Source organism: Vanessa atalanta, chromosome Z, assembly GCF_905147765.1.
Source record: "Vanessa atalanta chromosome Z, ilVanAtal1.2, whole genome shotgun sequence".
Classification (NCBI taxonomy): domain Eukaryota; kingdom Metazoa; phylum Arthropoda; class Insecta; order Lepidoptera; family Nymphalidae; genus Vanessa; species Vanessa atalanta.
The window spans coordinates 178,742-191,921 of record NC_061902.1 but is presented as its reverse complement, the minus strand read 5'-3'; the positions used below and the strand labels follow the sequence as shown (position 1 = coordinate 191,921).

The 13,180-nt window shown below is 37.0% G+C and overlaps 2 protein-coding genes across 3 annotated transcripts; both read right to left on the bottom strand.

Annotated features, from left to right (window-relative positions):
• Positions 1-1,856: 1,856 nt before the first annotated feature.
• LOC125075764 (cytosol aminopeptidase-like) lies at positions 1,857-3,704 on the bottom strand. Its single transcript, XM_047687488.1, has one exon. It carries the CDS (start codon positions 3,583-3,585, stop codon positions 1,987-1,989), a length of 1,599 nt encoding a protein of 532 aa, XP_047543444.1. The 5' UTR covers positions 3,586-3,704; the 3' UTR covers positions 1,857-1,986.
• Positions 3,705-3,731: 27 nt separating this feature from the next.
• LOC125075763 (titin homolog) lies at positions 3,732-8,763 on the bottom strand. Of its 2 annotated transcripts, XM_047687487.1 has the most exons (4): positions 8,626-8,763; positions 7,789-8,030; positions 6,585-7,203; positions 3,732-5,452 (listed from the first exon to the last, which is right to left on the bottom strand). In XM_047687487.1, exons 1-4 carry the CDS (start codon positions 8,690-8,692, stop codon positions 3,885-3,887), a joined length of 2,496 nt encoding a protein of 831 aa, XP_047543443.1. In that variant the 5' UTR covers positions 8,693-8,763; the 3' UTR covers positions 3,732-3,884. The 2 variants fall into 2 exon arrangements, with proteins under 2 accessions (XP_047543443.1, XP_047543442.1); XM_047687486.1 differs by having other exon boundaries at positions 6,585-8,030; positions 8,626-8,755.
• Positions 8,764-13,180: the final 4,417 nt, after the last annotated feature.

The window sequence follows — 13,180 nt, the reverse complement described above, 5'->3', positions numbered from 1 at the left end:
GGTTCCAAAACAAATAGGAGATTGATCGTATGTGACACTATTAATAAGCGAATACAAATTCTCGGTAGCGCGAAATGCGAAACGACGCATCTTTTTGGTATTACGTCAATAATTGCAGTGACAGGCGACATGACATTTGACGTAATTAACAAAACGGGACCGCTCAGAGACGATCGTAACTATTTTTAGATTTTTTAAAATATGTAATACGTACATGTTAAGTATTTAATTTAGACTATAGTTGTGCCCTTACACAAACATAACTAAAATAGATATTGTAGGAGTAATCGTAAAATTCGTAAAACTCTCACACTCTAATTTTTCTTATACCACAATTAAATGTTTGATAGTATTATCACTTATTATTACTTATAACACGAGATAGTCTTTATTTTAACCGTTAGAAGTCGGGACAGTAATCAAAATCAAAATATACTTTATTCAAGTAGGCTTTTACAAGCACTTTTGAATCGTCATTTAACAAACTATATTAAGTGAAGCTACCATAGGTTCGGAATGCAGATTCTACCGAGAAAAACCGGCAAGAAAAATAGTAATTACTCTTTTTCAACATTTAAAAATACAAAGTCATGTTAGTTAAATACAATTATATAGGTACCTATTTATATAATACATCCTACCTGAAGGTCAACAAGTATTAGCCTTATGCGTTTTTAACATCTATGTAATATTATAATATGCCTTCTTTGCCAATGTATTTTTTACAAATGATTTGAATTTATGAATGAATATGACTCTATAAATCGTTTTCAACACGTACTCAGCGGTAAAAGATATATATTATAAAAATAAATTATTATGAACTATTTTGTTCATTATTTTAATATATTTATTTGCTTCCCTATACATAGGTTTAGTATAATTTTGTCAGACAACGTAGCTAGCTAGATATGTCCAGATCGCTGACGTCGCCTTTAGGCGACATCACTTTTGACCTTTATCGCCAGAAAATATATTATCGGTTTATTTTAACAGTTCATTTATTTGAAGAGATTAAATTAAAAACTTATTTTGTCCTATAATCGCGAAGTTATATTTTTATCAAGACTATCTGTAAATATATAAACATAAACTTCTAGTGGCCCTAACTGTAGTCAATACAAATACTCAAATTAATGCGGAAGTTTGGATGGATGTTTGTTATTCAATCACGCTAGAACCGCCAAAACGGTTGAACGGATCCCAATGAAATTTGGCACAGAGACTATAGTGGATAAGCACGTAGGTTACTTTTATTCCGGAAATATGTACCCCTACACCTCAACCCGAAAGAATGATAATTATTAACAAGTTATTATTTTAGGCATGTGCTATTTTCGTTACGTAATTTTATTTTTAATGTTATTATTATTTTAAGTAATAGATCGCCCATGAACATTTTTATTTATTAAATTAATATTTATAGCACTTTTATGTTACCTACATTTATCAAAAATATTTTCGATTAAAATTGTATCGATATTAAGTAGTACCCTAACAGTGGTTTACTGTAATGATAAAAATGACTTGACGTACACAGGCGTGGTGGTCCAAGGATTAGTTTGTAAAATTTTCGGATACTTAGTAAAGTTTTCTTAGTCTGTCCTTTCGAAAACTACAGTGTATCATACCCAATAATAGAGTCCATTGATCGAGATTCTGGTTTTGGTGTGAGTCCGGAAACAACAAACAAACAAAAACACAAATATATAATCTCGTTATAACAGAAGCATATTACAATATGACTAGAGGTAGAACAGGAAACGAGTACAATACAAATTATAGTTTTCATTACGTCTCTAGTTATTTTGTCCGTGGCTATTGAGTTGGATTGTAGGTGAAAAGAAACCAAGCAATGTTAGCAATTTTTTTATATTATAGCAAATACAAAAATTGATTCGTTTCGAAAATATGTTTTAGAGGAACTCCAATAAATTGAGAAACAAAATAAAATAATATTACAAACAGTATTTAGGAGCAAGTCAATCACAACTTAGAATCGGCTAATAGTTGAAACATCATTTCTATCACTGTTCTCGTGGGCCTGCCGGTCATTCCTCGTTGGAGATAGGGAAAGTCGTGACCCCTTGTATAAGCAACATTATATGTGTCGAAATGTACCCATTTACTGTCACAAACGAACTGTTTTAGAAAGGCGGCACAGTTTGCTGAATCGCCGAAGTCATCACGACTTGTGTTTGCTACGTCTGCAGTTTCGCAATCTTTTATACGTTCTTCGTAATACTTCCATAGGGGCATACGCCAGATTCTATCTCCTGTTTGACTACTGGCCGTGGAAACGTAACAAAATAATTCTTCCGAATTCGTATAGCAAGCACACGCTGCTCCTCCCAATGAGTATATTAGTTCTTTGGACATCGTCCCTATGTCAAGAATAGCCTTTGGCCAGTAGTTCCTGGCATATACTAAGCTATCTGCGATCAAAAGACGTCCTTCACGTGATGGCACTCTTATATGAATCGATTTTCCATGAGCATTTGATACTACATCTCCAAACTTCGGACATCTGCCACTTGGCATTAACTCGCATAGGGGTAGGATGCCTCGAATATTGACAGGTAATTTAAGAATAGCCGCGGCGCGTGTAATTGCTAGTACACAAGCTGCACCTGCCATGTCACCTTTCATTACCATTAAATCTCGCATCGGTTTGAGGTCTAGACTGCCGCTATCAAAGGTAACGCCTTTACCGATAAGTACTATGGGTCTGGTGCACTCGTCTGCGCCGAAATAACTTATCTCAACGTAAAGAGGTGGCTGAATTGAAGATTTACCTATAGCAACGAAACCTCCCATTTCGTGGCTTGCTGCCCATCCCTGCGTCTTGATTTCGACGTTGATGTTTAATTCACAAAGCAACTCAACTGCTATTTTTGCAAAAGATGTTGGGTTTAAATAATTTGGAGGCATTTCTTGGAGATATCGAGCTAAGTTTTGAGATTCAGCTTTCAGTGCTCCAATTTTCCATCCGTGAAAATCACAGTCATCGAAAAGTTCAATTTCAGCATTTGGAACAATTTCTTTATTAGAAGGGCTTTTGTATTCCTGGAATTTCCATGTTGACAGAGTAGCACCTTCTGCAGCGGCTTCGGCATTACCAAATGATTCCACGTGAATAACAGAGGGCTTAAACTTTTGCAGGGCTCGTGCGCCTATTCCCGCTGCTATTCTTATGGCTTCTTTGCTTTCATCTAATTGCTCAATCGTATTAAATGATAGACATTCAGTTCCGAGACCAGCAACCGCTACATAACCATAAGTGCTATCCAAATCATAAAATATTCTATACTCCCCAAGCCGCGGTATGGGGGTCAATTTTAATTGATTCCAAAGTTTACCACCACATTGTTTGTCATATTTTTGACCACTTGCCGTTAAAATCGCCCCCTCATCTTTAACATTTTCATTAAAATATACACCTAGAACTAACCCCTTATCTCGAATGGCACACAATTTCGGATCGTTCACTCGCTTTGGTGGTCCATATGAGACACAGTCTGACCTAGGTATTTTAAATTGCGATATGCACCTTATACATCTGATACTATTTCTGTAGTGAAACATTTTTGAAGTAACTTTATTCAATGTTAAATATAAATATTGTCTAATTTACATTAAATTTACATTAAATTGAAAAAAAAAAAACAGATTTTCGAAAAGTACTCTGTGGAACCGTCATTATTTCATCGCCTAATAGATTAAATGTAAAATAATTTATATCCTTTTTTATAATGAATTCATAAAACATATAAAAACTTCATCATTATAAAAACATCATTATTCAGCGAAGAAATTCACAAGAACTCACAACACACATATTTCACAATACAATCAAATAATCGCACTTTGTCTTTTGGAAATCGTCAAGAAGTCTTCTTTTTCATCCACTGAGGCATGTACCGGTTAATCCATTCGGGAATATTCTGCAAGATAGTTTCTTGTACTTGACGATAAATAATGAGTATTAATAATGGAATCGCTAATCGTTCATCTTTAAAGAAATAAACCCAGAACGCTAATAGTAATAAACAAACATCAACCGTGTAATCTATTGCTGACCTAACGTTAACTTTAGCTCTCTCTTCCATTTTTTTATAATCTATAGGTATCACGACAGTTGCTCGTTCAGTCGTTTTAAGCAGAACTCGCGTCTCATTCGATTGCGGTTTTTCAGTTGTAGGTGTACTAGAATTGAACTTTTCTGTATTGTCAGAAATTTGATGTCTTTGTTTTTCCAAAAGATCTTTTTTCGTTTGGTGTGTTTTCTCGGGTGGTTTGGGATTTTGTATTTTTATTGAATTCACTTTATTTTTCTGTACTTTTTTAACGACCTTTTTCTTTTTTGGAACGACGTCATTTTTCTTAATGTCTTCTCTCGTTTGTTTTTCTGCGACTTGTTTCAGATCTTCTGTGTTAAGGTAGAGAGGCGTACTTGCCTTTTTATGACTACCATACTCTTTTACAATATTACCGTAATAATCGATAACCGTTTTACCTTCGTCGCTAAGCTTATCGTCAACTGCTTCTACTTTTAACTTTTCTTCCTTAACTTGTGCATTTGGTTGCGAAGGTTTTTCAGTTTGTTTTTTGCTTAGCATTTTAGGAAAACTAAAAGGTTTTTGCTTTGTAATTTTACTAAACAAATTTATTTTGTCATCTTTCTTTTGTTTATTTTGCAAAGACTTATCTTCTTTTATAGTTTTAGATGGAGTAGTTTTATTATCTATTGCGTCGGTTTCTCTTTTCTTCAATATTGGCTTCGGTATAAAATTAGGGTCTGGTAATAATAAAGGTTTCAAAGGTTCAGTTTCAGGTTCCTCTTCCTCTTCTATGGGTTCACTAACCGAAGACGAAGGTCGCGTAACTTTGTTCCTTGGGTTGTAAGTTTCCTCTTCTTCCATTAATTGACCTTCCCTTTCTAATTCTTCATTGAGACTATTATCTTCTTCGTCAGTATAGTCCCCATCCGTCGATACAGTACTAGCGGTATAATCTTCGTCGAACGACATATGTTGCCATTTATCTGAATTGATAGAATCTTGGCGTGGCGCTGGATTGAATTTGATATCCTTGCTGTCAAGTGATTCAGATTTCGTTAAAACTTCGAGTGTAGTTAATTTATTGTTAGTCGTATCTGTTGCTGTCGCGCCGGCGTCGTTATCGGTTTGTTCAATACTGTTGCTGTACGGAATGTGATTTTGTTCGAGTGAGAGTGTTTTTTCATCTAATTGTTTACTTTGTTGCTCCTTCAAAGCAACTGCTTTATAAAATCGAGCCATGGCGCGCTCGTGCAGTAATTCCGTTGAACTGACAGCGTTGCGAAGGGGTTTGAAAGGCATCACACATCGCGAACTTAACTCTGGAGCCGACAATGATATCGGCGGAGGCGATAGCGAGTCTTCTAGATCTAATTGAAACGACTTCCTTTTTTCTGAAAATTAAATATTTTCGTTTTTAATCTTCTTTATTATATATATTAATTTAATAAGATTAAACTAAAAATAGATATCGCCTCAGTACGTTGTAGTAACTAGCTAGCCAATATATCGCTTGAAATGTCAATCGATAGAATTATAAACATTCACGTTCTCTAAATATATAATAACGTAATCATACACACATATACTACGTATGATCACGTTATAAGAATTTAAACACTCGTGTTCCTCAAGATCACAAAAATAATAGCTTGCCAATAATTGGCTCGAAACTTAATAATTCTTATACTCGTACAACGCTCATTAAGATTTAATATATGATTGAAATTCGCAAAAGCATCGAGCTTGTAGATTGATATGAGTTCTGTTATATATGATAACATAACTCATATCAATACAAGTTCGGGTTTGTGTGTTTCGGGCGATGGTTTTCTCACTCTGACACGAGAGTAATAATAGCTCAAAGAGCCGTTCAGCACAGTAAAACTGGAATACAACGATTCGAAAAAAATCATAAAATTCTTTATTAAATACCCATTAACTACACAAATAGTTTGTTTTAAAATTCAAAAGAATTATTCAACACGAGCGGAGTTTAAAATATAATTTTCACGATAAATGACAATTCGCAAATTTATCTCCATGGATATATATGCATGTAGGTATGTACATATTTTTAATTTACAGAACAAAATATTTGACTAGTAATTCAGTCTATTAGAACAATGTTGAATAACGAAACAATTCTATACGTAAACACATGTTACTATGGCGAACATATATATATGTTAAAAATAATAATTCGATTCTATTTGGGTTCACAGATGGACAACGCGTTTATTATGTCTTTACGATCTTCCATTGAATGCACATTGTTTTCGCGGTGTTTTGTGTTCAAATATACATTCGCATATACTTCCCAATGTGTAAAAAATCGCAGTAGCACGAACAAGTTTATTCAATAAAGAACACAAAAAACAATAGCGATATGATTTTCTGGTCGAGTTCGCTCTTACTGCTCGCTTTCTAATAGAGAAGTTGTTTTTATAGTAAAAGTATTCGCATGGTTTTTTTTTAAATAAAACTTATATGTCGATACTTCTGTAAAGATAACGTAAAACTTACCGGCTTTTTCGTTTGATTTGGTGCTGTCTGGGTACAGCACCAACATGAACTCGTTGCTCGTGGCTTCGTTAGGAACCGACACTCGTTTTTGTTTTCTAAGAGGCGCCGGTGAGGCGGTGGCCGCAGCTGGCACCTGCACTGAAGAGGCAGCGGCCCGTTTACGCCTCGGCGCCGGCGATACGGGCACCTCCTCGGCTCCCTCTCGCGTCAGTGCTTCGTTTATAATACGCGATTCTACAGCTAGGAACTCCATATCCACAGAGCGACCAGGAATTTTCACTGGCACCGATTCTTTACTGGGTGCGCTCATTCCATATGGGCTTTCGGCCTTTACACGAAACCTATACTCACTGCCTTCAATTAGGTCAAACAGTGTGACGTTTGTCTTACGGCTCGTAGTTGCCTTCAGCCAAACATTCCATCCACTGCGATAATATTCGACTACATAGTTTCCGATACGACAGCCTCCGTCGTCTTCAGGTGGCTCCCATCCCAACGTCACCGACTTATCGACCTGTCTTGCTACTAATACATTCCTAGGGGCGTCTGGAGGGGCAGTCACGGTCACGAGGAAGGCAGCCGTATCCTCACCGATATTATTCTTTGCATGAACCTGGTACTCGCCGCGATCGCTCCGACGTGCGGAAATTATTTTTAACATGGAAAACTTTGGTGTGTTAGTTATTGTTACGCGATCGTCCACGATTAAGGGCTGCCCGTCGTGCCGCCATTCCACTACCGGGGTAGGCTTACCGACGATGGTTGTTTTGAGGAATACCGTTTCGTTAATCTCGTATAGTAGTCCATCTTCGTACTGACGAGGATAGCGTAGTTTCGGAGCAGCTTCCAGTGATAGCCTCGCTTTGCACACTGCGTGCCCGGCGCGATTCGTCGCTGTGCACTTGATTTCTCCCTCGTCACTAGATAGAGTCTGATAAAAAACGAGTACGCTCGATGATTCATTTGTAGATATTGTCGTTCGTCTGCTGCTAAATATTTCATAATCGTCTTTGAACCATGCTATCGTGGGGGGAGGTGAGCCTGAGAAAGTCACTCGGAATTCCGTTTTATCATTTTCAAGTGCGGTGACGTTTTCTATATGTTGGTGGAATACGGGGGGATGCTGAACTGGGCTATCGGTATTGACCGTGAGAACATCGGAGAGTTCGCTGTATTCGGAGCGACCTACGGCGTTTATTGCTGCTACTCGGAACTGATAACGATGCGGAGGCTCGAGTCCTGTGAGCAGCAGCTCGGGGCGTAGTACGACGGGCGGGGCGGTGCGCACCCAGTCTATCGAACCAAGCCGGTTACATTCCACTTGGTAACCACGCAGCGGTGCGCCACCGTCATGGGCGGGTGGCGCCCACTTTAATGTTATCGCATTGGGCTCATCATCCGATTGAAGTGGAATTATATCCGGCTTACCAGGCGCCGTCGGCCGTCCTGGAATTGAAAAACGAACTAATGTACCGATTGCATAAGTAGGCTTTATATTGAGTAAAGGATTCTCGATCAAAATGAACAAACAGAGCGTTTTTGGATTGTATGATAAATATGAGTTCCCTTTAGATGACTTCTTGGTTGTTGTAAGTTTGGTGAGCGAACCTTATAATTCATAACGTACCTCGCACCTGATCTTAATCTTGCGAATACGTCTTATGAAACAATTCATACGAATTTTTTAATAAATATTCAATTTTGAGATACTCGTTATTATCATATTATTGCAAATATTCGATAGTTGTCACCAAACCGACAGATAAGTGAATAAAACTTTTAGAAAATAATGCGCGTATAACAACATGTCGGCTTAACATAATTTACAAAATTGGATGTTTAATTATCGTTCCACAAACCCAGGCCTTTCGATTTGTTTTGGTGTGCCACGCTAGAAAAGCAGCGAGCGGTCTTTTTATAAATAGACGTATAGGCTGGGTCTTGGGCCAACGACAATCGCGTGTGGGTTCGCGAGTTCATTCGTGTCGAGGGGTAGGTGTGAATGTCCACTAGATATGTCGGAGCATAGTGTGATATTCACCTGCTGACTTCCAGTGGACGTTCTTCCTTGTCTTGTGCGCGGCGTGGGAGGAAGAATGGTTGCCCATGTCGGCGGCGACGCGCGCCGACACACTGAGCGGGCGCCCGCGCACTCCGCCCCCGCCCGCGCCTCATTCCGCCGCGACATCATCTCTGCGCTGGGAATAACTCACCGACTAATTCCCGAACTATTACGAACTCTTATTGATGGTTACCATTAGCAAGGGGCAGGGAATGATTAGACGTCACTCAATTACATCTAAGACATGCCGTACTCGAAAAGATAAAGTACCTACGCCAATGTTTCAAATATATATAACTCCTGTTTAATTTATACGAACTGAAATGACATATAAGTAATGCATACTGCAGTATCGGTTCCCGCATATAACGTTCTGCTCATAAACGACTTATTTATAGAATATTGTGTTAACATCTACTGGCAACTTAAATAGCGTTTCGCGCCATCTCTCGGAATTACTGACACATAACAAGTGATGCCGTGAATATTACGTAGAAAGATATTGTTACAGACTTCTATAGCGAGTTTTACAGATAAATATGTAGATGGCGTTAAGCGAAATGCCGAACGGCCGACAGGTTATGAAATAGAATACGGTCTGCTCTTTTAACTTTTTGTTTAATATTAAATAGCATTCAAAAAACGAAACCATAGGATGTAGATTTATGTTAACGGAGTCAGGAGCATTCTTTGTTTCAGTTTTTATAAGTGACCTAATAAACATTTCATAGCGTTGGCGGGAAACAATCGAAACGAAGAACATGGTATTTTTTTAATAAATTATACGAACAGGTATTAGGCTTCTACTTATCAATTAAAAATATTAATATTAATTTTAATTAAAAAAACACCGTACTCTAAAGTGGAATAAAATCTAAAAAGGAATAATTTAAATAAAGAATTAATTGTTCTTTCAGCCATATATGGGTTTTATTTTTATTACTATTATATACACAGGTATACTTATGTATTTTTGTACAATTATACATTTAAAAAAAAAAATACTTTTTGTGGTGGTATTTACAGCACGCAAAAATACTAGTTAACATCGACCATTCGATCGATGAAATCATAATTCGAGGTCGCCCAGCGCGCTGTAGAGCGAGCTACAAATATTACAAATTAACAAGCGATGAATAGCATAAAACATAAAAATAAATAAATCACAAAGCAATGAGTGAGATTAAATGACTAAAACAATCATCATTATAAAACTAGTTTGAAATTCTTAACTCCGTCTATTTTTGACTAGAAAGATCTTATTATTAATAAATAAAAAACGTTCTACTAGTATTATCTCAGCAGCTCTCGCGTTTCAGGGGGATGGCGTTAGATATAAAAGGCAGCCTGTCTTTCCTTGGGGTTTAAAGCGTAACACACAGACAAAAAGACAGACAGATTGAGTTACTTTGGCATTTTTTTAATTGGCAGTTAGTTTAACTACACTGTCAATCGATTCAGTGGCGCATTTTTACCTAAGTTGGCCTTTTGCTAACCTACGAGTAGGAATAACCGGCTTCTATGTGTACGGATTCTTGTAGGCACTTTAAATTTAATCATAGCGAGCAGAGGTAGTATTGCATTGCTTGTGTTGTGATATATTATAATGACTTTGTTCCTGTACATAAATGAACTGCAAGAACTGCCGCATGTTTCTTTCAGTTGATAAACACAGAAGATCACAAAAATTTTTTATCTTCACTGCCACGCACAGAATGAATTGAAAACATAAAGTAAGCACCCGACAAATCGTCGGTGCTCGCACGAGTTAGTAACCCGTAATCTTCGGTTAACAATCACTGGATCACCTTTGTACAATGGCTAGAATTGGTTGATACGAGTAGACATACCAAAGGAATATTATTATGTATAATACACAAGACAAGAATAATAGACTACAAGCAGTAAAAGGAGTAGTACCAGTAAATACCGGTCAAGAACTAATGTTCCTATTGCCAGTTGTTACGGAGACGCAGTGATAATATTAATTTAGGTGGGGATCTTTTCTATGTGAATATTAAATAATTTAAAATGTCAAACGTTGATAAATATTAATAAAAAGCTTTGAAGAATACGAAGCACTATACGTACACCATGGGTGCGGCTGGCAGACGGCTGGCTGAAGTTCGGTTGTTCAGAATTACCACTGGCCGTACATTGGCACTGTAAGAAATATTAACAAAACTATAGATAGCCAATGCGCCAACAATCTTAGGAGTCAAGATATCATGTCCCTTGTGCCTGTAGTTACACTGGCTTACTCACGTTTAAAACCGAAACACAAAAATACTTAGTATTGCTGTTTGGCGGTGGAATATCTGATGAGTGGATAGTAACCCACCCTGACGGGCTCGCATGAAACCATCATCCACGGGGACACGTGAAAACACATATAACCATGTAGTAAGCTACATTTGTTATTTTTTAAGGTTTTTAAATGTATTTATTATTATATATAATAGTGAAATTATTTAAAGCCTCTCACTGTGCAGCCTTAAAGCCCTTTAAATCCTCTCTCTGAGCACGGGATTAATATCTATAACTATAAGTTCGTGTTCTCAACTATTCACTAAATATCCTCAAAACTATATTAAACCGATAACGGTTTCTGCCGATAGCGCGAAAAAATTCGAGCCTCGGGATGACATGAATAGTTTATTCGGTGATTTTAGTATTCTGTAATCGTGAACTATTCAACTGAAAAGTCAAATTACTCAAAATATAAGTTTTAAATAATATACAATTTGGTCGCAGTATATAACGTTTATTTATTTATTTTTTAATTTTTCGTCGCGGCTCTGTGACGGGAAGCTGTTCATGAATATTTCGGCTTTGTTCACTCTACGCAAATTTGTATTTTCCGGAAACGTTGACCACGTTTCGGTGGTCGGTTTCCCTCTAGCTTATGACACTCGATAGTCTGTCTATTCCATAAATAAAAACAATTTAAAAAGTATAGAGATGCTGTTGTTACACACCACAGACAGACTTAACACACACATTGCCGCCCGGTGGCGCCGTCAGACACGAGACTATTAGACAGAAAAGTTGGTAAGTGGACCGGAGACCTCGCTCTCGAGACATTGACGAGGCGAACATATTCTGCATAACCCAGACATTGTCAACGCGCTGCCAAACTTCATATCTATCTATGTTACATCTTGGTATCCTAATTGAATTGTAAAAAATGTTGTTGCAAGCAAGCTAGGATAAGTATGAAATAATAGACTGAATCCCACCCCAGATATGTCCATATATTGTAGATGGTACAAATTACACAAATATTTCTAGAACATGTTTATTTCTGTATGGTAACGAACGATTCATGGTGACTTCAGTCAAAAAAACGCGAAATGTGACTAATGAGCCAATTACGTGTAAAAGATTCCGTATGATATTCGTTTAAAACGATATAGATGTGCAAGCGCGACCTACATCGCGCTGGAGCCGAGCCAGACCCGGGAGTACAAGGTGACGCCGTGCTCCACCGCAGGAGCTCGATGCCGACTCCTGTACCAATCAAATGTATCTTGGCGAAGGAAACGGTCATCACATCGAAGTTTACATGTATCTACTCATCTGAACTGTATCGATCTTATTGATTACATATGTGTGTATATGTTGTAACCTAATTTTAAGTTTATCTATGTGTACAGTTTTATCAACCTATTAATAGCCATTATAAATAGATTAATAATGTTTTCAAACGGTCCCAGAAATAGTTTCTTTAAATTTTCGGTAGGTCGGGTATTTTTTACGTTACTCAATAGATATTTTGTATAAAGATCATTATTTATATTTTTATAATATATAAGCATCGAATGTTTCGTGTACAAAAGAGTGACCATAAAAAAGGTTATAGTGAGCCAAGCTTAAAAAATATACAAATGCTGTATGTACGTAACTCTAACGGAAGCTCTCAAAAGTAATAAATTTTCTCCCTATTTGGTAACATTTTTCATGGACACTCCGTTCATATTCCTCGTAGATATATATGATAGCCTTTCCTCAGCCGTTCTTTACGTTCCACTCTAAACGTCATCCTCTAACGTTATAATTTTGTTCGTCTGCAAGTTACCTATTGACCCATAGTTTAGTGTATTGTTGAATGTATAAGAGTCAATTATAAATTATTGTATAACATTTATTGTAAGTTTGCTAGCATTCTTGCCACCATTCCACGCGGTCAATATTTATACAGTAACTATTTAACTTTAATTCATATTTGTATATATTTAAGCACTTAATGTTATCAATTCTTATGTTAATAAATTTATTATGAGTATTGTGAGTCGATATAGCACTAGCGAGAGTCAGGTCAGCGTGGAAGTTCAAAGCCAAAGCAGCGCGGCGTTTCATATGTTTACTACTGTAGCTTGTAATGCATGTGAATTATGCCCTTTAGGAATCACAAAGGGCGTAATTTAAATGCATGTAGGTATATCGTTAGACTTTAGCACTTCTGTAGCTAGTCTTCTTTAATTTTGTGTCTGAATAAAAGCATTTGTTATCATTAATGTTTATGAATTATGAT

Bases quoted from the DNA above. Each gene is read 5' to 3' on its own strand.
- LOC125075763 (XM_047687486.1), bottom strand. From the start codon at position 8,692: ATGGGCAACCATTCTTCCTCCCACGCCGCGCACAAGACAAGGAAGAAC. The intron at 8,031-8,625 runs GTGAATATCACA...TTTCAATTCCAG, and splicing joins CGTCCACTGGAAGTCAGCAG to GACGGCCGACGGCGCCTGGT. The intron at 5,453-6,584 runs GTAAGTTTTACG...TTTAATTTTCAG, and splicing joins CAAATCAAACGAAAAAGCCG to AAAAAAGGAAGTCGTTTCAA.
- LOC125075764 (XM_047687488.1), bottom strand. From the start codon at position 3,585: ATGTTTCACTACAGAAATAGTATCAGATGTATAAGGTGCATATCGCAA.